The sequence below is a fragment of the Leopardus geoffroyi genome, chromosome E2 (assembly GCF_018350155.1).
Source record: "Leopardus geoffroyi isolate Oge1 chromosome E2, O.geoffroyi_Oge1_pat1.0, whole genome shotgun sequence".
Taxonomy (NCBI): Eukaryota; Metazoa; Chordata; class Mammalia; order Carnivora; family Felidae; genus Leopardus; species Leopardus geoffroyi.
In genome coordinates this window covers 60,084,507-60,111,368 of record NC_059335.1, presented here as the reverse complement: position 1 = coordinate 60,111,368, position 26,862 = coordinate 60,084,507, and the positions used below count along the sequence as shown (strand labels likewise).

At 63.4% G+C, this 26,862-nt stretch overlaps 1 protein-coding gene across 1 annotated transcript in view; it reads left to right on the top strand.

The window, feature by feature from the left end:
* Positions 1-26,519, top strand: part of SLC7A5 (solute carrier family 7 member 5) — a 33,010-nt gene extending 6,491 nt beyond the window's left edge. The window contains exons 2-10 of the mRNA XM_045439945.1: positions 7,125-7,250; positions 16,309-16,414; positions 17,368-17,412; positions 17,875-17,998; positions 18,922-19,025; positions 19,449-19,545; positions 20,858-21,007; positions 22,836-23,013; positions 24,080-26,519. Of these exons, the coding sequence (XP_045295901.1) occupies positions 7,125-7,250; positions 16,309-16,414; positions 17,368-17,412; positions 17,875-17,998; positions 18,922-19,025; positions 19,449-19,545; positions 20,858-21,007; positions 22,836-23,013; positions 24,080-24,135 (986 nt within the window). The 3' untranslated portion in view covers positions 24,136-26,519. The remainder of the gene's footprint in view (positions 1-7,124; positions 7,251-16,308; positions 16,415-17,367; positions 17,413-17,874; positions 17,999-18,921; positions 19,026-19,448; positions 19,546-20,857; positions 21,008-22,835; positions 23,014-24,079) is intronic.
* The last annotated feature ends 343 nt before the right edge of the window (positions 26,520-26,862 follow it).

Here is a 26,862-nt window from a genome sequence, read left to right as displayed (position 1 = left end):
CTTGGCTCTTCTCCAAGGTGGCGGGGCTCGTGGAACCTCAGCGGCGTCCGGTCTACGCGAAGACCGCAGGCTGCGGTGTCAGGGCTGGAGGCCAGGGAGCAGAGTCAGGATTGGACCCTGTCCTGGGGCCACCTTACCCGGTGGGAGGGAGACACTATAGCTCCAGGAAGGCCCTGTCGCCTAATGGGGGGCCCGCAGGGGGGATGCCCACCCGGGATGCTCTTGGCTGGCACTCTTCTGGGCACGGTCCCTCCGGGCCCGCGCGAGGAACCCACCGTCCAGAGAGCGGCCAGACGCCTGTCCAAGGCCCCACGCTGAGGGGACGGACGGCCTGCTTCAGACTCTGGTCTAAACCAGCACAGGGCACTGTCCTGCACCCACCCGGCCCCTCCCTTTAGACGGTGCCCAGGACACTTGAATCACGGGTGTGCGCGTGGTGGGTGGGTCTCTGGGATTTGCCCCCATCGGTGGGTGTCAGCCTGACCGTACGTCCGGGTCAGCAGGTGGGGGGCTGGGTGGTGCTTCTCCCGAGGAGCCAGGATCGAAGCCCCCGCTCCAGGGGCCAGGGCTCGGGAGTTGGACCTGGGAGGCCTGAGCGTCTCCCCCCACTCCCTTGGTAACGGCTGTGTGACTTTTGGCAAGTCAGACAACCTCTCTGAGCTCCATTTACCCGACTCTCAGGGGAGGGCATCGGGTTGGATGCTCGGCCGTGCTCTCACCCTCGGGCGCCACACCTCCGGCAGGTTCTTCTCTCCTTTTCCTTCTTTAGTAAAAGTGCCGAAGGAGGGGGGGCAGTGGTTCTGGGCCACCGCGGAGATCGCCAGGCACTGGGTCTTGGGAGCAATGGCCTGGTCCGTCCCGCGCAGACCCGCACACCCTGCGGTGACCTAGGTGGAGTGCCGCTGAGCCCGCATGTTGAATTCGCCCCCGCCTGCCTCCGTGAGGAAGGCGGCCCAGACGCGCCAAGTAGCCTGCCCCAGGTCGCACAGCAGGTCAGAAGGCGGGGATGCGCTCAGAGCTGAGGCAGAGCTCCCCCATTCTCCAGGACTCGTGCTTCAGAAAAGCCCGCCAAAGTGAGAAGTCGCTGCCTGCCGGGGCGCTGGCAGATGTCGGAGCAGACCGAATTTGCCTCTCGCTGGCGTGTTTGGAAACGAATGCGTCAGCCCCGTTCCTGAGGCTGGCCGACACCCCCACCCCACCCCACCCCCACCCCCGGCCTGCCGGGCCGTGGGGTCAGCTGTCACCCAGCCCTGGTTAAAAATGGAAAAAAAAAAAAAAAAAAATACAGAAACATGTACTCCAGGGCTGGTCGTTTGAACTTGAAAAGCCAAGTGTTCTGGGGAATTTAAAAATGTGATATTAGCCTATCAGTCCTTTCTTTTCACAGAAAAGCAGTGAATCAGCAAGACCTGGGGGGGGGTGGGGGGGTTGCTTGAGAGCCGGTGTCCCCGCTGGCCTCTCTCGCAGGCAGTGGCCTCTTTGCCAAGGGAGCCGAGGGAGCCCTGGGTCCCATCTCAACAACTCCTTGGAGCCAGGCGGTCACCTGAACTGGTTCAGCGTTCTAGCACATTCCAGAGTGAGGTCGGCCCTCTCGGATGGTTCCGGGGTGTTGTTGGGTCCCACGTACTCATTTTCTTGGAGCCCAAAGAAGGTGAAGCCGCCCTCGGGTTCTCCGAGTGGGATGTCTGGACCAGGACAGTTAGGAATGCAGATTCTTGGCTGGAATCTCACGCTCTGGAGTAGGGCCCCGACTGGCTCTCTTACAAGGCCCTCAGGGGCCTCTGGGCTCCCTGGAGCCTGAGACCCTATCTGTGTTGGCAGGGATGAGAAAGTTAAGGCTGGAAAGGAGGAAGGGGGGGGGGGCGGGCAGGTGATCACGGCTGCCAGGCTCTGTTGGAAGGGGAGCTCGCAGTGAGCCCGAGGACATCTGGACCTGAGCAAGCCCCACACTCCTGAGCACCTGCTCAGCTCTGGGCCCCTGAGCGTGCTGGGTGGGTTTGCGTAAATACGGCAGAGGCAGAACGAGACCCGCCGAGCGGCTGGGCGCCCCTTCGGAAGTCAGGCCCCTGGATGACTGCTCCGCCCGCTGCCTGGCCATGCCAGCCTGCGCCCGCAGTGCCTAAGCGAGTGTGCGGTCACCGGCTGCTGCCCCGGGAGCTGCCACCTGCAGCCGAGGCTTGGGGTTCGAACACCGTGATGTTGACTGGGGCGGGGGGGAGGCTCCAAGGGACAGCCTGGCCGCTTTCTGGGGCCCGGGTCTTAGGCCGGCTCTGCTCCTTGGCCCGGGACTGGCCCAGGCACACCCGGGGGACCAGGCTGGCCGAGCTTCCTGGAACTGACACAGCCTGACGGCCACTTCCTCTCCTGCCTCCCGCCTGCCAGCAAAGCTCTGGTCAAACAGCGCTCATTTGCCTGCGTCTCCGTGCCATCTGGCCATTTCCTGCCAGTGAGTCCCCCACCTGTGTGAGGTAGCCTTGCTCACTAGCAGCTCTTCAGCAGAACTCAGGCAGTGAGGTTCTAGGCTTGGGGGCTCTGACCTTGTGTCCTTCCATCCTGGGGGGTGTGGGGGTGGACAGTCCCTGCAGACCCTTGGCCCAGGAACGAGGTGGGTCCATCACTGCGGCCGCCTGGGGGGACATTGGACTTGATTTCCTGATCAGCAGGTACCGGCCAGTAGCCAGATGCTGTGCTTCTGGATGGTTCTGTTGGGCTTGCTTATGACCTCCCCTGGTGTATTTGACCTCAGGTCAGCAGAGGGGATGGGCCACCTTCTGTGCGTGGAGGGCACTGAATGATAGAGTGAGTCTGAGTATAGAGCGGGTGCTCATACGCTGTTCTTGTCATTAAGATCCTTGCTGGTTTTGTTACCTGAGGAAGCACAGGCCTGATCACTGGGCCTGACAAATTCATCAGCATGGTATCTTCAGTTGGTGTGCTTTTTTGGTGTTTTCTTTCGCTGTTTTTAAATGAAAACAGGCTCCCCTTGCATTTTGAGCCTCTCCTCTGCGCGAGGGGAACAGCTGAATGAGCCAACAGAACACCTAACAGGCCGTTTTCTAGAAGTCAGGTGGGGCCAGGCTGGGTCCTGCTCACATAACCCCCTCCCAGGGGCAGAGGCCAGGGCCAGGAGGAGGCTGGTGGCCTGAGTGGTGGTGGTGAGTATGCTCCCCCCTCCCCCACTCACAGCCACCTGTGCTGTTGTGAAGGTGGCCCCCCTAGGTCTGGGGAAGCAGAGTGGGGAGCGTGTCCTGAGTCACATCTGACACCACCGGTGGCCGCACCCCCAGGACACCCTGTGCTCAGGGTCGAGGAGGGAGAGTCTGCAGACGGGAACCGAAGCGTCCTAGTCAGGTTTGGAGCCGGGGGCAGGCTCTGACTGTGACCAGGTGTCCTGTGAGGCCGTGGGGCTGTCCCCCTTCACTGGGCAGCACTGCCCACCATCAAGGTGTATCTGGACAGGAGGTAGGGTCGCAAGTGGGGGCCCTGCTGGCCTGCGAGGTAGTCGAGGTCACGGCAGGACGAGGATGGGACAGACACACCCCTGAAGGACAAGCTCCCGGTGTGGATGGATGCCGGCCTGGCGGCCGGGCCCAGCCCGCTCCTGGCTGTCCTCAGGCAGCCCAAAGCCGGCTTATCTCCCTGGCCCCAGCTGCCTTCGCGTGCCAACTCCATCGTGCTTATCTGGGGGTGCCAGCGTGGGGAGCTCCCCGACAGCGCATCCGCCTGTCAGCCGGCCCACTGGGCAGTGCCCCGCGGTTACCTGTCCTCTCCCGGCCGGGGAGGGCTGCGAGTCCACGGGGGACGGGGACAACACAGCTAGCCTGCAGGGCTCCCACCCAGAGTCCCAGCATCCCACCCTTCTGAAGGCATCTCGTCAAGGTGTAGGAGCTTAAAGGCAGGGTGGCCGAAATGCACGGACACTGCTCTGGACGGCACCCCGGGGCTGCTTCTGTCAAGGCCACAGGACAGTGGGTCCCTGATGCATTCGTGTATTTACTTAAGATTACATTTCATTTTGAAACTGTTTTAAAAAGGAACACTAAGGAGGATGTTCAAGCATTTATTTACTCGTTGGCCAAAAGTAAGTGAACGTTAGAATTTCATTAGATGTTTGAATCCCTTTTCTAAAAGAAGTAAGTGTTACAAGGTCCTGTTTGTTCTGTTTGTTCTGTGATCAGTTCCCTTCCCCTCCAGCCTGCGGCCCACCGGCCCTCCTTGCCTGGGGCTCAGGATGTTCTAGCTGGAGCAGCGGGTCAGGTCTGGGCGCGGGCAGGGCTCACTCCCGACGGAGGGGCCCCGGCCTCTGTCCTGCCCCCGTGAGCTGGGGTCTCTGGGCAAGCCAGCTCCCCGTCCTGGAGCCTGAGAAACGGGGAGAGGTGTGGAGAGACCCCAGGGAGCAAGTCGTGCCGCCGGAGCCGGTGGCGCTCTGCCAGCAGTGCCGTTCCGGGTTTCTAGAGCCTGGCGCGGCTCAGGGGGGCAGGGCTGGCGGAAGAAGCAGGCTCCCGCCTCGGCTACGCCACACCTCCCCTCCCCCTCCCCCTCCCGGGGCATGAATGGAAGAATGATGCAATGGGCCGGCCTCTTGCCGAATGCGCTCTAGGGCTGGGGGGGGGGGGGGGGGAGCGGCGGAATGCTAGCTGCCGAGGCGCCAGAGTCCTTCTCCCACTTCCCCCGTAAGGTGGTCACACTCCCACATAAGGAAATGTGAGGCCATCCCGGAAAAGCCCCCGGCGGCCCCACCCTCTCGGTGTGCAGAGGCTCCCTGGGACCGGGTGGCAGGAAGGAACAGCCTGAGCCCGGCCTCACCTTCAGGGCCCTTCCATCCTGGATCCCAGCCCTGCGGCAGGTTGGATCAGTACCAGTGCAGGGAGAGGGAATTCATCCTGTCCCTGCCCTTCACTGCGATTCCTGGGGGATGTCAGAAGGGCCCCAGAGGGTCTGCCCCCTAACACCTGGGCACAGGGGGCCACTGTGAGCCTCTGTTTCGTCTTCTGTGCTGAGAATGGCAGTGCTGACGTGGTTAATACACCACAGCCATCTCCCTGTTGGCTCTGAGGGCCTGGACGGAGCCTGTGCCCGCTCCCCGGGGCCACACAGTGAAGGTCACCAGTGCTGGTTGCCCCGGGCACACCTCGGTCCCTCATCTTGGCCGGGCGCGGCTCCTACTTCAGGACGGTGATGTGGACATTGTGTCTTGAGCCCCACCGCCCTGAGGCAGCTCGTTTTACTGCAGACCTGGCCGTTGCAGGTTGCAGGTGCAGAACCACAGCCGAGGAGCCCAGGGGGCTGGGCCGGGGTCAGGGCCAGGCCCAAACGCCGCAGCTCTGCGCTGTCACCCAGCGCGGGGACGTTCTGACTGTTTCAGCTTAGGAAGGGCAGCTAACTGCTCTCAGGACAGTTTCCACCTGAACCCTTAGTGCATGGCCCCATCTTGGTAGGCCATTGCATCAGCCAGAGCTCAGGGCAGCGGAGGAAAATGGGAGTGGGGGAGGGTGCTATTAAGGTGTCAGTTAATTTCCTGGAGCGATAAGCAGGTGGCCGGTGAAGCCCGGAGCCTTAATCTTCTCCGGAGCACGCTGGGGAGAGTTCCTGTTTTTCTTCTACCTGAACTGCCTCATCCACTTCATTAGTGTGGATTTATTTCTTTGGGTCCTGCTCCCCGAACTGTAAAATTACATTTAATTACTCTGGCTGGGGAAAGGAGCCACCTGGGGTCTGCCGGCCCTGGGTTAGCTGTGACCGGCAGAGAGAAAACGTGAGCAGATCCTGCCAGTGTTTCTTACCTTTCCGCAGTCCTCAGAGAAACGGGGAGGGCAGGGGCCCTGGGGGGGTTCATGGAGAGGCCCCTCCCAGCTCCAGCCCTGCTGGTCAGTGTGGAAGAACCAGCCCCGAGCTCTCTCTCGAGGATTAGGGAGGGCAGGGGGCCTGGGGGGGGGGGGGAACTCATGGAGAGGCCCCTCCCAGCTCCAGCCCTGTGCTCTCGAGGATTTCCTGGTGTGAGTAGTCCCTGCACAGCCGATTTCTAGCACCTTCGTGAAGGTGCTGTGCCCAGAGTCAGGACCAGAGCATGACCAGCTCACCCTTAGAGCGTCTGTCTGCATTGTAGACCACCTGAGCATATGAGAGTTAGAAATAGTGAATGGGAAGGTCTTGGTGTTGAGCATTTGTGTCTTTCCTTTGTTCTAGTATAATTTTATTTTGCTGTGAGTTTATGGGGTGGCCATGAGGTCCCTGAGCACTTACTTACCCACGTCTCCTGCACACCCGAATATCCCAACTTTGGCTCAGGTCCGGGGTCCCACAGGGAGCCCCGGCGGGGCTTGGGTGTGCGTGTCCAGGCGAGCTTATGGAGCCTGGTTTAGCAGCCTGCCTGGGCAGCACCCCCTGCCCAGTCCCATCTCCCCTCCCTTCCATGTTGGGGGGCTGGGGGGGGCCGTCTGTGATAGGTGTGATTTTGTCTTCAGTGTTTGCTGTGAAAATAGCAGTAGGATGGGGGGGCGGGGGTGAGTGCCTATTGTGTTCTTTACCAGCAGGAGCCGCCTGAGTGGTGTTGGCCCCCCGCACCCCGGGCTGTGGCCTCACCTTAAGTCCCCACTTCGCGTGTCAGAATGGCCCCGTGGTGCCAGCACTTGGCTTGTGAAATAGTTTTGTGCTACTAGTATCTCACCTGTTTCCTCAGTGGGATTCCAGCAGGTTCTCTCTGCAGAAAGGGTTCCTTGCCTTCAGGAAGTGAGGTGGGCTGTGCGGGCACCTAAATCGTGCTGAAACAGAGAGAGGCGTGCACAGCCAGCGCAGCCTCCTCCGAGTGCAAATGTGCCTTTGCAACCTATGCTCCGAAGGCATCGAGTGCAAATGTGCGTTTGCAACCTATGCTCCGAAGGCAGGGCCGCCCAGGTGCGCAGCAGGTGGGGTGGAGGAGGGGCGGGGCCGGCTGTGGTGACCTCCCTGTAGGAGGTGGAAGTTCATCCATTGAAACTCCTTGATGATGGCCCGGGGGCCTTGTGGGACTGTAGCTTCCTTGAGAGTCAAGTGGTGCAGTCCTCCGCCTTTGACCTTGGGCCTGGAGAAGGTCAAGCATAGCGGAACCCACCGGCTGCCTTCTCACTGCTGCCCTCTCTCTACAGTGCTGCTCACGGCCGTGAACTGTTACAGCGTGAAAGCTGCCACCCGAGTCCAGGACGCCTTCGCTGCCGCCAAGCTCCTGGCGCTGGCCCTCATCGTGCTCCTGGGCTTCATCCAGATCGGGAAGGGTGAGTGTAACCTCTGGGCCCCCGTCCCCAAATGCCCCGGGCCCCCGCACGTCCACCGTGCCCGCGTGCGCACGGTTTCATTTGAGTCTTCGGTAGAGAGCCTGAGCATCACCCCACAAGTTAAATCCACCGCGAGCGATGGGGAGAAACGGACCCGCCCCGTCCCCTCCGAACCTCGCTGTCCTACCCACACTTGAGGGCAGGGGTCGGATGGTGACATGGGGGTTCGCAGAGTGACCTTGGCGCTGTGCCCAGCGCGTGGAGGGCGCAACGGGGTGGAGCTCTTGCTGGTTTGCCTGTTGCTGAGGCGGATGTTGCATCCAGGAGCACAAATCTTAAGGGCCTGTCTGATGAAGTGTAGCCGCCCCCGGGGAGGATGTGGGGACCGCCCCCCCCCCCCCCCCCCCCGCCCTGGCATCTGGCGGCTTTCGGTGCTGGTGAGGCCCCGCAGCGCCAGGAACAGAAGTAAGGTTTCTCCTGCGGACGGGGGAGGGCGTCACAGATCCCGCAGTGGCTGGTGCAGGGCAGCTCCTGAGGGCCCCTTCAGAGAAGGTCGCCGAGGGGCACACAGGCGGAGCTCATGTCCCCGGCCCCTGCATTGGCCCCGTTCTGCGTGCCCTCGGGGCACTGGGGTGCGGGAAGGCAGTACCCGGTGCCCCCCCTAGCCTGACTCCCCTGGTCGTGGGGGCGAGCCGGGGTTCGGACCGGGTTTACGTTGTCCAAGGTCCGTGCTGGCACCGAGCTGCAGGCCTGGTGCCGGTCTTCCCCGCTGTGACACCCCACGTGGGCAGCTGCAGGCGTCTTTGTTCCCGTCCACCCTCTTCAACCCAGCTGCTGGCTAGCTGGGCGTGGAGTGGGTAGAAAACCCCTCGTGGCCCCACACCTGCCGTGTCCTCTGAGCGTCTGCTGTGACACCCAGAAATTCATCTTGTGGTTCTGGACTCTCCTGTTTCCTTCCCTGTAATGGCCACGCGGGGCACTGTGATTTATGGGGACCCAGCGTCCACAGACCACGGGCCTGTGCAGGGGGGCGCGCGTGACTCCGCAGAATTGGGTGCACGCGGGGCTGCGGTGGCCGCCACAGTGCCTGCCCTCACGGGCCCTCTTCTGGGGGTAAAGAGAGGCCCACGTGCTGGTCCACACTGCCCTAGTAAAGTGGCAGCAAGAATCCAGAGAGTTTGGGCAGATCGGCGTCATCGAGCACATGAACATGTGGGAAGCTCTGACCACCCAGCACCCACGGGCTCTGGTTCTGTCGGCCTCGAAGGGGAAGTTGCGGCTGATTTCCAGATCACTTTCTGTGGAAGGTGGGTCACTGCTTCAGGAGCTGGACGTCATCCTGAGAGTGTGTCCGACCGGTGCCTTGGCCTCAGTGGTGTCGGATCACCCGGGAAACCCACGCTCGGGTGAGCCCCCCGGGCAGGGCTGGGGGCGGGGGCGGGACGTGCCCCAGTGCGTGCCTCTGGGCACTCCCGCCGCACTCCGGGAGCCGTCCTGGGGCTCGGCTTCTGGCATCTTCTTTAAGACAGGACCTTATCTTTCTCCTTATTCCTCGGGTCTCGAGGACCCTGGTCGGGGCTGAATAACTCTGAAGCCTCGTGAGGAGCTTGGCCTGGTGGGTGGGACGCAGCCGACCAGGCTTTGTGTAGCCAGGACGCTCGGCCTTCGAAAGATTTGCCCGTGAAGGTATTTGCTTGGCTGGTATGATGAGGAATGTGGAGGGGGCGACCTGACTTTTGTAAAAACAGATTTCAGTAGGGATAGCAAAGGGCTTTTGTTCAGCTAGAATACCTAATATGTTTATAATCGTGTTGCTGTCGAAAGCCTCCTCCTCCCCAGAGCAATTCCTTCCTCAACTTGGGATACAGGGCAGCATCTATAGAATCTCTGTCTCCTGGTTTTCCTCAAGAGATTTATGTCGTTCCCAGACGAATGCCTTCCCTTCCGGGGGACACGTTGCAGACGTCGACCCCCTTCTCCTACGGTGGAGTCCGTAGGTCCGCCTGCCAGAGGCCCTGGGTCCCCGTGCTGGTGGCTTGGTTGTGCCCAGGCATCGCGCAGACCCTGGGCGCCCCGCTCCGCCGGGCATGGTGGTCGGTGTCCTCCCCACCCCCACCCCCACCCCCAGCACCCAGGTGGGCCCAAGGGCCGCCGAAGGGACTTGAGTCCAGCCGGCCAGGGGTCGGCCGTGGGCCCCACTGGGCTCGTTATCTCGAGACCTGCGAGCAGTCGTTCATCACACCGTCCTTCGCCAGAACTTCCCGGGCCCCGAGTACAAGTCTCTTGGCCCCGGTGGCCCCTGCTGGCGAGAGCTCGGCCGTGGGCTGGGGACCCCAGACAGCACGTGAACAGGGGAATTGCAGACGGGCGGGCGGACGAGGCGCCAGCCGGGACCGGGACTGAGGGCGGGAGGGGGCGGCTGGACGCAGGCGCGGAGTCGAACAGAGAGACTGCTCTGCAGGGTCCCGGGCCAAGCCGTCCCGCGTGGGAGCAGCTCAGCTACCCTGCGGCTGGGGCTGGGGGGCCCCGCGGGGTCGGGCCCGCGGGCCCGGCGTCACGCGAGTTGTCTGCATTTGCTCCCAGCGTCCTCCGAAGGGGAGACGGAACTCAGGTCAGCATTTCAGACCCAGTGGCTGCCGCACAAAGCGTGGGTGGGCCGCTTGGCCAGGGAGGCCACAGAGGCCCTTTGAGGCCCGTACCTGCCGGCCGCCTCCACCTGCTGTGTCTTTTGTTCTGTTGGCTCCTTACTGGACACCATGCAGAGGCCGTGGCACCGAGGTCAGGCTGTTCCCGAAGCCAAGTAGGCGTTTCCCAGCCCAGAAGGTGGGAGCGGGTTGCAACAGGCGCGTCCCTGTGCCCAGGCCCCTCCCGGGGGGCACACAATGGGACCCTTGTCATTTTGCGTGGGCTGCAGCATCGGGAGGGGGGAGAGTGGCCGGTGTGGACGGCCCAGTTATACAGATAAAAGTGCTTCCTCCCTCGCCGCGTCCCCCTGCACGATGCCCTCTGCTGAGGGAGGTCGTGGGAGGCGCAGTCTCCACGTACCAGGCAGTCCTGCCCCCCAGCCCCCTGCCCTCCCGAGCCCCCAGCAGCTCACAGAAGTTCACCCCGCTTCTGAGACGTTCGTCCCAGTTGCCAGGACACCTGGCCGTGGTTTGTACCACAAGTGGAGGCTCCTGGCTTCCGTGTTGATTATCTCCTGTGTCTGGGCACTGTCCCAAAGTGACAGGGGGTCTCGGGATGGGGGGGGGGGGGGAACGGTCCCGGCAGGATGGGCAAGCCCTTGGCAGCGAGAAAGTGGGCTGTCGCCCCTCAAAGTGGGGGGCCAGACACCCTCAGTGTTCCCAGGCCTAGCCTCCCCTCGCAGAGGACTTTGGGGCTCGTTTCAGCGGGGCTCAGGGTCGGGCCAGGACCGCAGGACCCTATAACGGGCCATGTAGGGCTAGGGTTCGGTTCTCTACCCTGCACTGGTCACCTGTGGCCCAGGAACAGGGATGGGACTGTGGGGTGGGGCAGGGCCATCATCTGGTGGCCAGTGCCCGTGACCCATCTCCCCGCTGAACGTTGAGAGCCATAGGTCACGGGGCTACTTGGGAAGGCGTGGCAAAGCTACCATCGAGGCAGGCTTGGTGGTGTTTTCCTGTGGATGTTCTTTGATAATTTTTAGTTGAGGCCTTTTCTTTGGGTCTGCACGCCTCTGCACTAACTCAGCATCCAGAGTTGTAACAGATTCGAAATCACATGGTCTGCTTGGGCCACCCTGTGGCAGGAGATCAAAGCTCCTGCTGGCTCGCCTGTGCCCTGGGGCGGCCAGGAACGGGAGGTGGGGGCAGAGCAGCCACACAGCCCTGCGCTGGGCACGGTTCGTTCCCAGGGGTCTCTGGCGGCCTGTTCAGTAGGGAGCAGGCCCCTTCCAACTGGGATTTGAGGTTTGCAGCAGATCTCGAGGCCGAGGGGCCAGCTCCTCCAAGGGGTTAAAAGACGGGGGCGTCTGCGACAGACGCTGGCCAGGTGAACAAGCACTGACCTCTCAGCCTCCCCAGACCCAGATTCCTGCCCGGTTCGTAGACCTCAGGCAGAGCTGGAGCACAGGCACCAGGCGTCTGGGACTCGCCCCGGGGTGGGACAGTGGGAGAGAGGAACCTGGTGAACAGGCTGGCAGGATGCACCCTCTCCGAGGATGCTGGTGTCTGGACGGAGCTGGAGACCCATTGCTGTGCTTTGTCCCCAGGCCCACTGAGGGCTCTGATCGTGCAGCGTTGACTTGCCGGGGAGGTCTGGTGGCCCCACGGGTGACAGCCCATTTTACAGAGCAGGAGCCCGAGGCCACAGCTTATCCCAGGCACGTCCGTGAGGCACAGAGTGGAGACCAGGGAGTCTGACCCAGACAGAGTGAGGCCCGCCGGTCTGTCTGCAGACAGTGTCCTGTTGTCCTCCTCACAATTCTGGGGGACAAAAGCCCAGAATCAGGGCTGCATTCCCTCTGAAACTCAGGGGGATTCCTCCTTGTCTGTTCAGGCCGCTGGCGTCCCTGGGCCTGTGGCTGCAGCACTGTGCCCTCTCTGTCTCGTCCCCCGGGCCTCTCCCAGTGGCCTCTGTGTCCTGTAAGGACACTTGTGGGCTCCAGGGCCTACCCTCGTCTACGATCTCACTTCAAGATCCTTACCTTAATTCCATCTTCAAAGACCCTTTTCCAAATCAGGTCACATTCAGAGGTTCTGGGCTGACATGAATTGGGGGGACCCTGTTCAGCACATCTCTTGACATAAACGGCCATCCCCTGAGGCCCCAGAGGGATAAAGTGGGAGCAGAGGCGGAAGGTTCCAGCACGGTGGATGCTCCCCAGTTTGGGATGACTTTCCCGTGGTGTCCCCGTCCCAGGAGGGGTGCCCCTGGGCTGGTCTGGCTGTGGGAAAGCACTGGGTGGGGATGGGACCTGGCCAGACCTAGAGTTCTGGCATTTTCTGCAGCTGCCTCCCACTGCCCATTTCCAGATTGGGGCGTTGACAGGCTCCCGGGGCCCCAGAGAAGGCCTGGGAACGCCTGACCAGGCCTTCCTCCCACACAGAGGTCGGGCTGGGTCTCAGGGGCCGCAGACCCTGTAGGGAGCCCTTGTCCTCATTCAGGAGCCACGGGTCTAGCACACTTCCCTGGTGGGAAAAAGGGCCACTGGGTGCCCTCCCCCACCCGTCATCCATGACTCCCATGGCTGCGTCCGTGTGACTCAGAGATCTGGGCTGGCTTTCCCTGAGAGCAGCTCCCTGGGGCCTCTGAGCATCCCCCCGCCAATTACCCCGGTTCTCAGGGGGTCCCAGTGGGTGGGAGGCAGGCTCTGCTGGGACATCACAGCTTGCCGACGGGCACGTCTGGCCGTGCGTTGGCGTGCACATTCCTCGCGGCCCGTCCGGGAGGGCGCTGGCAGTAGCTGCGACTTAGGGGATTTAGGGCTGGGACGGGCAGACTTGGGCAGAGGGGCTTCCGGGCTAGCCCGCGGCACGGACGAGCAGAGGGCCGGGCCCACCGAGGTGGCAAGCTGCCTTCTCTTGAGGCAGCAGTTAGAGGCCGCTTCGAGGTCTGCAGAAAAATTGCAGAGAAGGGGTGCTGGCACAGGGGACCCGGTCAGTTGTGGGTCCCAGGGTTTCTGCCCCCCACTTGGAGCCTACAGCAGGACGTGCCGTCTGTCTGTCCATCGCCATCAGTCTTGTCTGCTCACAGAGTGGGCTGGGGCCCAGTGGGGACAGAGACCGACTGGTCAGCTTGGAGCATAGTGGCCATCGGGGGACTGTTGTCATTCACCTGTGTCCAGTGCAGCCCAGTTTGGGGTCTGGGGGAGTGAACGGCCGGCGCAGCTCACGCGTTTGCCCCAGCCACGGGAGCAGCGGTGTGTGGACCGGGCTTCCGTTCCCGAATTGTTGCCATCTGGGGGCTGCCCTCTGCCTTCCAGGGTGTCCAACAGCGCCCGTGGCCTCTGCCCCCTAAATGTCCCCAGCCACGATAGCCCCAAGTGTCTCCAGACGTGGCCGTACATCCCCTGGTTGCCGAGGGCAGGCCAGTGTTGGAGACCACAGAGTCTAGAGTCTGCCCTCCTCACTAGGACAGTCTGTGTCTCTTTGCTGCGCCCCACCCCCTGCTCACCGCCTCTGTCGTCGCCGGGCTCGGTGCAGCTGCCGACACACATCATTCAGCGGAGGTGTGGCTGTCTCGCCCACTTCTCGCTGGCCTGGAGACGGGCAGGCGGGGCCTCCCGCCAGCTCTCCAGACCTCCTTCCAGAATGCCTGCTGTTAGGGCTCCAGCCCCAGCAGGACACCAGGACAGTGAGGGCAGGCGCAGCCAGTGTCCCTGAGTGGCCGCCCAGGCCAAGTGCCACACGGAGCCGGCAGACCCAACACCCACTCTCTGATGCCCGTCAAGTAGGAGGGGCCGCGTGCTTGGCCTGCATTTGGTCGGGAGCCCGGAGGAGCTACGGGTCTCCCTTCTGGGCCGGCGTCCAGCACAGGCCGAGGCTGAGCACGGCCAGGAGCCCTGCCGGGGACGCATGCGAGCCGGCCGCTCTCAAGGCAGTTCAGGCTCCTGTCCCTCCCTCTGTCCCTGGTGTGCCGCCGCCGGGCCCACCGTGCCTGTGGGAGGTGACGGGGCGGGAGACGGCCTGGAGGAACTAGCTGAGGTTCGACTGGTGCCTGCCCCAGCCCATGCTGGGACAGGGGCAGGAGACCCGCCAGCCACGCTCCACGCTGCGGGGTCTGGCGGTGCTGGGATGTCCGCCTTCCTCCAAGGGACCTCGGGCACTTTGCAGACAGAGTGAGCCCCCAGACAACTGAGGGAGGTCCCGGCAGATGACCCAGCCACGCTGGTCCTAGGAATAGAAATCTCATGGGCTATTTGGGAGAGACCTAGCTGAGGCCCCCAGTGAGATTCTTTAATCTGTGTTTGGTCCCAGCAGCTAGTATTTTCCTGGCATTTTAGACACTGCAAAAGCAAGCTTATAAATCCCAGAAAATACTGTTCTACATCAGGGGTTCCGTGCCCAGCACGTTCGTCTCAGGCAGAGGACCGTGTGTCCGTGTCAGAACGCTGAGCTGGTGACTGCAGCACGAGTGACCCCTTGATGAGAACCCTGAGGCTACAGGGCCTGGGGCTGAAAACTTACGGCTCTTACCTGGAAACCCCAGGGCTGTATATCAAGCCTTGAATTTTATCCCTGTGCCAGCACTTGATCCCTAGGGCACAGGGGTCCTTCTGAGCCACCGGCATTTCCCATGGGTGGTGGTCACCAAAAGCAACAGCCATCCGCCTGCCTGGGGCGTCTCCAGCCCACACGTGCACACACACTGTGCACGGATTACACACACGTGAATACATGTGCACACGCACACACACGGTGTCTCTAATTCAGGGGGGGGCCACTTCTAACAACTGCACCCAAACCCGTATCCCAGCGTGTGAAAAAAGAAATTTAACTTGAATAGTAACCAGGGTACATAGAGGCGTATCCTAGTAGGAAAACTGGGCAGATTGATGGGAGAATTACAGGTTTGAGACAAGCCCGCGTTACTCGTGAGGAGCCTTTATTGTGAAAGACCACCAATGTTCTGGAAGTCTCTGCAGGACCTGTGAGCCGTCTCCTCGGGCTCCCCCAGACTCTTTGGAGCAGCTCGGCATTCTGGGAGGCGTAGGGTGGTGTGGACACGCACGCAGTCCCTGAGGTCAGACCCGTTAGCCCTCACGATCCTAGATCCCACTGCGTGCTGGCAGTTCCCCACCCCCAGGGCAGGTGGCCCCGGCCTCAGTTTCCCCAGCTGTTGCACAGCAAAAGTACACGGACAGGGCTGCGGGATGCGGCGGAGCTCTACAGACGTAAAGGAAGACGCGCTCTGGACCATTTCCATAGGGGAGCCGCCGGGACGGAGCCCAGAGGGGCTCCGGCTGCTCTTGTGGGGTATTGTTGAAGGGTGTGCTGTCCCGAGCCGGCCCTCGGCACTGTCCCCGCCCACCCAGCCTGGTGACCACCCTGTGACCAGACAGTCCCACGACCCGGGTCTCCAACACGGGTCACATGCGGCCAGCGGGCTGGGTGAGATGCCAGCCGCCCCGGGGCCTGTTCGGCTCCTCACGAGACCGTGGCCTCATCGGGGGGCGGGGGCTGGGCACCTCAAGGATCCCACATCCACCTCTCAGCTCAGGCTGGGGACCAAAGGCCCAAGCACACCTGTGGGGTCAGGACACACAGGCCTGAGGGCAGAGTCCAGATCAGCGTAGGAAAATGGACCCAGAAACAGAAATTGGGGTCCCTTCTCTCCAGCCCCCACTGTGGTGTTTGCTGTAGGAAACTCTGTGCTGTTTTTGAGGCCTCCCAGGGAGGGGGGTGACAGGCTTTATGGGAACCTCCCTTCCATCGTCCCCTCTGCCAACGTCCTCACGTTCCGTCGCGTCCTGTTCCTGGGGTGACTGAGGCAGTCACTTGTGGGTGGTGTGGGGTCCCTTGAGCACTTGGGCTCCCCTGGCATCGTCCACCCTCCCATCCCCTGGGCTCCCCTGGCATCGTCCACCCTCCCATCCCCGGGGGGCCCACGTACCCGCTGGCTGTGGGCGACCCTTACCCTTGGGCAGCCCCAGGGTCATGTCCAGGGACACCTCGGAGTCATTTTCAGGAAGTTCCATGCTGGTGCTTGCTGACGGGTCACGTTCCCAGCACTGCAGAGTCAGGCCCAGGTGCCGCTGACCCGGGGCTCGTGTCACGGGCTCTGCAGGGAGTGTTCTCTGGGGTGACTGGGGCTGCCCCCCCCCCCCCGCACCTGCTCTTCAGGGCACACGGACCACGCACGACCAAGGGTCTACAGAGCTGCCGACCCCTCCCGGGTGGGCTGGCGGCCAGGCCCCCGGCCCACGGCACGACCACGCTGTCCTCCCCCTGCTCGCTCCTGGTCCCGGGCAAAGTCGGGAATCCTGCGTGGGCCAGGTGGCTCAGCACGTATTTTGCTCCAGGAACATTCCAGAACTGGCGGTGTGGTCTCTGCAGTGCTCTCTGACCAGCATTCCTTTCTGTTTGGCCTTTTCCAGGTGGTGTGTCCAATCTGGATCCCAAGTCCTCGTTTGAGGGCACCAAACTGGACGTGGGAAACATTGTGCTGGCATTGTACAGTGGCCTCTTTGCCTACGGGGGATGGTAGGTTCCGGAATGTCGGGGTTTCTGGGCCTTGGGACACGCAGGCTGGGCGGGCCCCGAAGCGTCCAGAAGTCTGGCCCTCCGCGGTGGTTCTGGAGAGTGGCAGGAAAGCCTCTCGGGGCTGCCGCTGGCCCCTTGCATCCCAGAAGAGCTCAGAGAGGGTTCCAGAGCAGCCCCGGGCGCTGTCCGCAGCACGCCTCGGCCCCTGAGGAGATGCTCCTGGAGACAGATCTCTGCTGACGGGCATAAAGCATTTAGGCTGAAGGCCCTGAGCCGGGTGGTTCTCGGCCTCTCCCCACCAGGAGCGAGGACCCTGTCTGTGGCCCTTGCCGGCGCCTTCCGTCCCTCTGGATCCTCCACTGTGGCCCCTGCCCCTGGGCCAGGCTGTACTGAGCCGTGAGAGTGGCTGCTGTGCGGCAGGCTGGCGGGCAGGCAGGTGAGGAAGGCGCTGGAGAGGGTCAGGCAGCGGACAGGGGTGCCTCGGGGCACGCTTAGTGGAGTGGTGCCATTTAGCACGGGCACTGAACCCGTGCGGGCCGCCTTTGAGTCTCTTTCCACGTGGCCTCTGAGCCTGACCTTGAGTGCTCCGCGTGGACGTTAATATCTGCACACGAAGTGGGCCTATGCGGGTGGAGGTGCCCAGGACGCCGCCGTTCAGGCTGGACCGTGCGCCCACCTCAGACACGGTGCTGGTGCCTGGGGTGGGGGACGCAGCGGGTCAAGGACAGGCTGTTGGGGGGGCGGCTGATTTCCCTCAGGACAGGGTGTTGCCGTGCCAGTAGGCACCCCTGTGTCCCCAGCTGCTCACCAAGTGGTGGTGGGGGGGCGGGTGGGGGGTGCAGGGATCTCGTCCCCAGGGGCCCAGAGCAGCCAGGAGGGGGGCCCATGGGATCTGTATTCCCCTAATGATTGTGGGAGGGAAGCATAATTAAATTCTGCTCTCTCGATTCTAGGAATTACTTGAATTTCGTCACGGAGGAGATGATCAATCCCTACAGGTATGAGTGTGAACAGGGACTTCCGTCATTTTCATGAGAGAAGGTTCTGCCTCCCAGCCACCCACGGGCCCACCCGCGGCCGGGAGCAGTGCGGGGCCTTGCAGGGGGTGGGAGTGGGGGGCTTTGGGGTTAGAACTCGAGCTGGGGAGGTGGGTGCTGGTTTCCAGCCTCACACCGGCCACGTGGTGGCCAGGTGACCTCAGACGAGGTCCCCGCTCAGGACGGGCAGGAATTCCTGCTTCATGGACCTGGGCTCAGGGATGGGGGGTTGAGTCTCCAGCCCCGGTTCACACAGCTAGCTGCCCGTCCGCAGGGGCCAGCTTCCAGCCGCTAACCCGTGCTGGTGACACGTCCCGCTGGGCCCTTCCCCACGCCGCGAGGCTCAGGACCCGGCTCCTCACCATCCGGTCTGGCTCCACGCCGGGCTGCGCTTAGCTGACGTGCCCCTCCCCTTCTTTCCAGAAACCTGCCCCTGGCTATCATCATCTCCCTCCCCATAGTCACCCTGGTGTATGTGCTGACGAACCTGGCCTACTTCACCACATTGTCCACGGAGCAGATGCTGACGTCAGAGGCTGTGGCCGTGGTAAGACGCCACCCTCCAGCCTGGCCGGGTCACCGAGAGGCCCACTCTGCCATCTCTGAGCCCCCGATGCTGAGCAGACCGGGCCCCTCGTCCCCGAACCACATGCTACCCGGAGGGTCAAGCTGTGCCTTGCTTAGTCCCGGGAAAGAGTAAGGTGCCGGCTCTTAACCCTGGCTCACGTGACACGCACGGGATGTTTGAAAGTGCTGGTGCCCAGCCTCCCCCAGGCCAGCGCTCGGTCAGCACGTCTGTGGTGGTCCCAGCCTGAGTGATTGGGTTGTTTTAGGTTTCTTTAGTTTTGAGAGAAAACACACGAGCAGGGGAGGGGCAGAGAGAGGACGGAGCGAGATTCCCAAGCAGTTTCCGCACTGTGCACGCAGAGCCCGACTCAGGGCTTAAACTCACACACCGTGAGATCATGACCTGAGCCGAAGTCGCGTCCTGAGCTGCCCCTGCTGGGCATCGTGGACGCTGGGTTCAGAGGAGGGGCGTGGCATCTCCGGGTCCCACAGAGGCGGCCGACTGAGCGCCTTGCCAACCCCCAGACCACGCGGGGGTCCCCCGAGCCGGTGGTCTCCCCGCCTGCAGTGCCCACCCCTTCCACCTTCTGAACGAACCCCAAGCCCCGCTCTGGGCCCGGTGTGCGGGGCCGGCCAGAGGTAGCACTTGTGCTGACGGCGGAACGTGGGTGCCCGTGAGAGGTGCCCGAGGGAAGTGCCCGCAGGTGTGGACGGGGAGTGAGGCCCGGGGCACCGTGCCAGACGAGGCCCTGTCCCTGGGACCGCCCCCCCCGCAGTCCAGTCCCCAGGGGCTCGCTCCGTGTGCAGAAGCCCCCTGACGAGCACGTAGGAAGCCGTCACCAGGAGGGGGCCGGGCCGGGAGGCGCCGCGGGGCCCGGGGGCTCACGCTCCGTGTTTGCCTAGGACTTCGGGACCTATCACCTGGGCGTCATGTCCTGGATCATCCCCGTCTTCGTGGGCCTGTCCTGCTTCGGCTCTGTCAATGGGTCCCTCTTCACGTCCTCCAGGTGAGCCCACACCAGGACCAGCCTCCTGTCACCCGGGCTCTGTGGGGGCCGGGGCGGGGTGGGGGGCCGTCCCTGCACGCCGCTGTCCAGTGCGTGTTCGAAAGTCTGCTTCCTCACTGAGGAATACGAAGCCGTCAAAACGTCCCAGTAAGGCAGAGCTACGGGACCCGTGGCCTCTACCCTGCCCCCCTGGTCCCCTGCCCACAGGCGACACGGCTGTGTCCTTCTGGATTCGTTCATGGGTTCGCTTCAGACACGGCCCGGAGCGGGGGACGGAGGCGAGGAAGGCTGAATTTGCCCCTTTGCCAGCTGAGCCCATCAGGGCCCCTGAGAAGCCCAGCCCTTGGGCCCGGCCCTCTCCGCTCCCCGCCCCGCCTGGGGGCCCACGGGGCGGAGGCTGAACGCTCGCTCCTCTGTCCGCAGGCTGTTCTTCGTGGGGTCCAGGGAGGGCCATCTGCCTTCCGTCCTCTCCATGATCCACCCACGGCTCCTGACGCCCATGCCCTCCCTCGTGTTTACGGTAGGCAGGCTGTGCCGTCCAGAGTCCTGTCTTCCAGCCCCAGTTGAAATGGGAGACTGGCGCGTCCCGCGGGGCCCGCCTTGGGGGGCTCCCTGGCGGGAGGCCACGCGTTCCCTCTGCGTGAAGCCTGTCGCAGCTTCGCCTGGCGTCCGCTGGCTGCAGACGGGAGGTGGACGCTGAGACAGAGCCCCCTGACGCCCCTGTTTCCTCACGTTGTGCTTTCACCGAACGCCAAAGGGCACCGGGTTCTTTCATTCCCAATACTACGCGTAGTGACTGTAAAACAGAAAACCTCGGAACAGCCTGGAAGCGGGTGAGGAGCAGACTCTCCCAGGAGACCGCTGTTGACAGGCAGCTCCCTGAGCTGTGTGGGCGCCGTGCACGCACAGCGTTTGCTTGCTTGACGAGATCACGTTGTGCGTTTTTCTTCAGCTCGTCCGACGTCTGCCTGTGCGGGTGTGCGCGGGGCGGTTAGTTCTCGGCCGCTACGGGACTGCCCCCCCCCCCCCAAGGCCATAGGGGAACGGCTCGTGTGCGGCTGGAGGCGCCTCTTCCCAGGTGGCTCCCCACACAGCCGCAGGCAGGAGCACGCACCACGTTTTCTGTGACCTGGGCTCAGAAGTCACACCCCGACATTGCTGTGCTTTTCTGCGTTAGGAGTGCGAGCCCGTAGGCCCAGTGGACGGAGGGTTTAGGTCCACCTCTCGGAGAGACAAGCATCAAGCGATTGTTGGATGTTGTTTGGGTTTTTTATTTATTGTATCTTGTCGATTTTTCTAACGTTCATTTTTGAGAGGGAGAGACAGAGCGGGAGCAGGGCAGGGGCAGAGAGAGCGGGAGAAGCAGAATCCAAAGCAGGCTCCGGGCTCCGAGCTGTCAGCACAGAGCCCGACCCGGGGCCGGAACCCACGAACCGCGAGATCGTGACCTGAGCTGAAGTCAGACGCTTCACCGACCGAGCCACCCCGGCGCCCCTGGACGTGTTTTAAAGCACGGCAGGGTTCAGTCTCAGTGTTGAAACCGCCACGTGCTGGTCCCGGCCGGGGTGCGCCACGTTGGTTTAAACGACCCCATAGCGTGCCAGTGACGCCGCGGCGAGGGCGGGGTTGGGCGTCCCCTTCTCCCCGTGGCGCGTCTGTCTCTTCCGTAAAGTCCAGACGCCGTCACTGTTTCCCACTTGCTCCTGCCTCTGCTCTCGGAGAACTCACGTGTTGTGCAGACCGGGCCTTCCCCTCGGAGCCAGAGTGAGCGGGTGTGGTTTCCCCGTGTCGTTCCGGCTGTCCTCACCGCGTCCCCGTTTCTCTGCCTGCAGTGCATCATGACCCTCCTGTACGCCTTCTCTAGAGACATTTTCTCCGTCATCAACTTCTTCAGCTTCTTCAACTGGCTCTGCGTGGCCCTGGCCATCATCGGCATGCTGTGGCTTCGCTACAAGAAGCCCGAGCTGGAGCGGCCCATCAAGGTGAGGGCCTGGCCGCTGGGGGGTCGGCACGGCCCCGGGGCCGGTCGGGGGGTTGGCGGTCACACGCCTGAGAAACAAGGTCTGAGTGTCCGTCAGAGCCCTGGGCTGGGAACCAGGTGGTTCTGTGCCTGTGGCTTGTGGCCGGGCTGGCCGCTGTCCCTCGCTGAGTCTCTGTCTTCCCTCGGCAAGCCAGGGGTTCGGGGCCCCTTGTCCGGAGCGTTCTGGTAAGGATCGAGCAAGGTAAACGTGGACGTGCTTGTCCGCTAGACCGAGAGTGACTGTTCCTTGGGAATCTCTTAAGTGCTGACACGTGATTGCGGGTGCTGGGGGTTCATCAAAGGATAAAACTGACCCCCTGAGTCTCTGGCCCCCGAGAGCTTCTGTTAACATGGGAGAAGCAGCACACGAGAACCTGAGTGCCAGGTGGGCGGGTGGCCCTGACTGGCCTGGGACTGCGTGGAACAGCATGTCTGGGGAGGGGCAGGCACCAGGGCGGGAAGGGGAGGGGGAGGCCAGGCGGGGTGGAGGCGGAACTGGGGCCCCCCGAGGTCTGCCTGTCCATGGCGCCTGCCCCGGCCTCGCCCTGCCTGGGAGAGAAAGCAAGGTGCCGGCCCGGCCTGAGGTGGGCGCTCTGCCACCTTGTCACCTTCCCAGGGGTGACTTGGTTTCTCCTAAAAGGGGGACCAGAAGGCTGGGCCCCTGCTGAGCCCCGACACTCACATCATGGCCAGCTGGTGGCAGCTCCCAGTCCCTCGTCCTCTTTGTGGTGGCGTGTGGGCCTGCCTGGCAGTCGGCACCTGTCCGTGAGCCTCCTCCCTGGCTCCCCGCCCAGCGGTCCTGCAGAGGCCAGCGGGGTCCAGGAAGGGTTCTTCCAGGGGGGGACCCGGGAACCTGGGCCATCTTGGCCCTTGCGTGTGGTGGGCTCTGATTCTTTGTCAGCCGGGACAAGGGGTGGCCGCTGTCCTCGAGTTAGGCAGGGCCCATGGTGGGCTCTGTGCCCAGATTAGCAGGGGCCCGCGGTGGCCACTGTCCTCGTGCTATCTGGGGCCCGTGGCGGCCACTGTCACCCTGTTATCTGGGGCCCGTGGTGAGCTCTGCCCGTGGAGCCAGGCGGTGCCTGCAGTGGGCTGACCTAGTGAGACCGATGTTCATCATTGTTCCCCCCGGGGTCTCCTGCGGCGTGAGGATGAGCTTGCCCAGCAGAGGGCACGGGGGAGGCAGAATCGGGACAGGCGCCCACCCCCACTAACCCCCACCCCCGCCGGGCTGTGGACGGGTCTGTGGGCGGGTCTGTGGCTCCTTTGCCTTGAGCTCTGCGGGTGGGCCGTCTGCCCCCTGCTGTGCAAACCGCGGCTCAGCCTGTCCACAAAGGGCCCTCTGAGAAGGCAGGTGCTGCCGTGTTATTAGCGGGTAGCCGCGGTCTTCCCAGAAGCGCCGGGCCCCGCTCTGGGTGACGGCGGGAGGGGTGCCGGGCCAGGGTCTCCACCCTGCGACATGGGAACCGGTGAGGCCGACCTTCCCTGACCTCGGGAAGCCTCCAGGGACCAAGCTGGTTGGCCCCCGCCTCGTGCGAGGCCGGCTCCGAAAACCAGTGCAGGCCGCGGCGGGGCAGAAGCTGGAGCGGCCCCAGAGGTCGGAGCCCTTCTCAGCTGGGGCGGGGGCTGGGGTGCAGCGTGTACCTTGGGGGTCCCAAGGGCGAGAGGCCTCCAGCAGGGGCTCGGGGGACACGGTGCTTTCCCCGGGTGGACGGGACTCGTGACGCAGCGGGCAGTGGGAGGTGTGGGAAGGGAGTGCCTGGCGTCAGCTCCCTCCCCGTCCCCGTCCCCAGGTGAACCTGGCCCTCCCAGTGTTCTTCATCCTGGCCTGCCTGTTCCTGATCGCCGTGTCCTTCTGGAAGACCCCCGTGGAGTGTGGCATCGGCTTCACCATCATCCTCAGCGGCCTGCCCGTCTACTACTTCGGGGTCTGGTGGAAAAACAAGCCCAAGTGGCTTCTCCGTGGCATCTGTGAGTACCGTTGGGCCGCAGCCGGGGCGCCCCTCGTCCCCACCCGGGGGCCCCCCGCCCCAGAGTAGGGCCATTTGGCGCTCTGACCTAACCCCGCTGTCCAGGAGCAGTGGGGCGCGTGATGTCCCCAGGTCCCGGGGTCGGCCAGCGTAGGAGAGATGCATCCCTGGCGGGGGGCCCATGGAAACAGCAGGGTTCGGGCCCTGGGACGTGGGTGGCGGTGACGTTTAGCCCACGTGGTCCAGGGCTAAGACGCTCAGCTCGGCAGCAGCTAATCTCAGAACAAGGGATTCCAGAAAACCAGGCTGCCTTTGACGAGCGATGAAATCCCTCCGTCTGTCGCCGGCTTGAACGCAGCTGGCTGACCCAGAAAGGCAGCGGAGGAGAACGCAGGGTCCCTGCACCGCCGTCCTGGGTGCGATTGACAGGCCAGCTTCAGGACCCTGTACTGAAACGGCCTGGACTGTGGCGGGTCCCTGCAGGAGTCAGGCGGTCTGCAGGCCTGTGCCACCATCACCACGTGCCCGTGGGCCCTTGGGAGCTCTCATCGGCGCCCGCCCGCCGTCGCGTTGGTGAAGCTTTGCTTCCAGCCTAGACCACCAGCTCCTGGTCGGTCATCTTTCACTGCCCCGTGGGCCCAGAGCAGGAACCCCTCTGCCCTGATGTCAACACCCAGGATGAGTGTTCCCAGAATCTGTGGTGGCAGGTGTCCATCGGACTCCAGCCCCTCTGAGGGACCACAGGCGAGCCCCGGAGGAGGAGGGCATGCCCCAGCCCTCCAGCAGCGGGCCCTGCGCCCCACTGTGGTTCCTCATAACCCTGGGCTCTGAAAGCGAGGTGAGGGGTGGGGCCGGCCCCTGCCTGTTGCCAGGTTCCTTGGCCACCCCAGCCGGGTGTGCAGGCTGGCACCCAGCGGCAGGGAGGCCGCACATCGGGAAGGTTCACGTAGGAAGGTGGCCACTCTTGCGGCTTTGGACGGCGTGGCCACGGAGGGGCAGGGGGAGCCACGGCCCACATCACGCGGGTGCCCCCGCAGCCTAATTCCGCTATCCCCTTCCCCCACCAGTTTCCACGACGGTCCTTTGCCAGAAGCTCATGCAAGTGGTGCCCCAGGAGACGTAAGCGAGAAGGGCCGAGGAGCTGCCAGAAAGAAACGCACAAAGATTGTGACAAAACAACTCACCTCGAAAAGCGACTCTAGTCCTGTCATCCAGGCAGCTCAGCTGAGCGCCCCACACCGTCCCTCCGCCGGGTCAGGGGGCCGGGGCCACAGTAAAAACTGGTACGAATCTAGTCCCAGAAAGTGAATTTCCACCCTTACCTCCGTGAGCGGTGGACCGAGGAGAGGCCGGGCCCCTGGCGCCCCGCGGACCGTTGGCCACGTTGGGCCCGTCTCCTTCCCACCTTGGTTTATTTGTATTATTTTTTTAACTTAAGTTTTAGGTCAAGTTGACAACACCACGATGCTTAGTTTCTAAAGAACTGAGGGGGAGCGGGGAGAGTTTCCCCTCACGCCCCCCACAGCACGATTGCCTCAGAGGGACCAGGTCGTTTGCGGCGCACGACCCTCGGCCTGGTCTTGGTGCAGGCTCCCGGGAAGGGAGGGCTTCTGAGCACCAGACACTCCAGTCCCACGAACAGAGCGCCCAACACTCCGGCCTCGTCGCGTGGACCTCAGAGCTGCACTGACAGACGGCGGCCCAGACCACACGCTTGGCTTTTTCTGTCGTCGCTTGTTGTTGTCGTAGACGTAGTGGCTTAGCGAACACTGATCTCGGGACTTAGGTCTCTTTGCCTTAAAGACCCAAGGGTAGATTTCCTCTCCCGTCCCCAGAAGAGAGAAGAGAAAGTCACTAGAACAGCGGCCTTCAGAGAGTGACGCTGGCCCCAGCTCCGCACAAGGCGGGTCCCGAGCCCGGTGCCTGCCGTAGGTGGGGGCCTCCGACAGAGGTCACGGGCAGCTGGACGACCCCTGAGCTGAGCCGCCACCAGTGTGCACGACCCGGGATGTCGGCACAGAGCCAGCTCCGGGCCAGACCCCAGTTACCCGGGATGCACTGGGCTTCCGACCTCGTACGTCCCGCCCTGGACGCCAGCCTCAGCAACGGCAGCGCCACGGCAGGACTCGGACGTCTTCTGTGCCCGCCGGACGTGGGCCGTGGGTGGCACCGCCTCCAGCCCACTCTGCATCCAGCATCAGAACCGGGCTATAGCTTTTTCAGGCAAAGCCCCAGACTCGGAATCTTCTAGAACCGACCAGATGAGAAAGGCAGACCCTGTGACCCCTCGTGGGCTTCCCAGCCGGGGAGTCCCTCAAGGCAGCCGCCTCCCAGCCGGGCCCTGAAGAACTGACCTCACGGGCTGGACGACACCCCAGCCAACTGCCTGGCCCCGGCCCTGGCCCCCTCCTGCACGGCCGGGCCCTCTTCCCCGCTCTGACTGCTGCTCCAGAGGCTTGTGTCTTTGTGGTTCCCAAGGCGCCTTCCCCAGGGGCGGCAGCTGGGGCCCGGCCAGTGTGTCCTGCTCTGGCTGGCGGCCCCGGGTTACCGCTGTGTGAGGGCAGGGAGCACTGCCCTCCAGGGTCGTGCATCTCCTGCCAGACCCCCATCTTAGGCCCCGGGTGGCTCTGTTTTGGTCCCTGACTGCTGACCACCTCCCCAGGGGCGCGCTGAGCTGAGCCCTCAGGCGTCCGGAGGCTGAGAAGTGGGCCGGGCCGCCATTCCTCCTGCTTGGGGTCTGAGCACAGCGCTGGCTCTGGGGGGACGCAGGGGGCTGGGGGGCGGGTGTGGGGAACTGGGGCAGTGTCGCCTTGCGGGGGTGGACTGGGGGCCCGGGGACCCTGTCTCACACAGGCGGCACTGGAGGAGGGGTGCTGGAGGGGGCCCCGGGAGGTCACAGGTAGTTCTGACATGCGACTGTCCCCGCATCGGTCTGGCACATCTGCCGTGGAGGGGGGTCGGAGCCCAGGCTGCAGATCCTGGAGCTGTGCCCCCCCCCCCCCTCCCGGCCCAGGGACCCCCTCAGAAGGCGGGGACCACCCAGGCGCCATGCAAGCCCGCAGACACTACACGGTGCCTCTGTGGTGACCTTCCAGGCGGGACAGGGACTCTGTCCGACCACCCTACTGACAGGTGCCCCCGAGCGCTCCCCATTTGTCAGGCTTCGTTTGTTTTAAACCAAACCCTGTCATAACCGTGAGCGTTTGTTAGCGGTTCTGCTGTTTGATCCTATCCGACGTGTCGCTAATTTGCAGGGTGCTGTTGGCAGTAGGTCTATTTATTTGCGGGGTCGATGGCCTTGCTGCTTCACAGTGTTCTCGCTGTCTCGTGTCCCTGTTGGCGTCGCGGCCACGTCAGCCCGGCCGGGACACCTGCCGCGTAACGGTGTCGCTTCGTGTCTCTTTCTCTTTTCCCGTTAGTGGCTAACCTGTTGCGCTGGGCTGGTTCGGGGTGGGGAGTTGGGGGCTTTTCGTTTGTTTTTTAAAGAAAAACGATCAGAATCTTAAATGCTGCGGGTGGTTTTCTGTGTCCTGTTTCCAGCGCCACATTCTGGGTGTAGGGACGGGCCTGGGCATTCTCCCCACAGACGGGGGTGACCACACACCTCTTGGCCCACCTCATTCGTTCGCTCATTCATTCATTCACCGACAGGGCCTCCTTGGGGCCAGCAGAGTGGGAGGCCGGACGTGGGGGCCGTGGGCCCTGCCTCGGGATGTGTGGTGAAGGCCGGGCAGGAGGCAGAGAGGCTGGGCGAGAGTCGAGGTCGGCCTCTTGGAGGGGCCGCTGGAGTCCCTCCCCCCCCGCCCCCGGGGGCCAGGTGCCCACAACGGTTCTCACTCCTGCCCAAGTA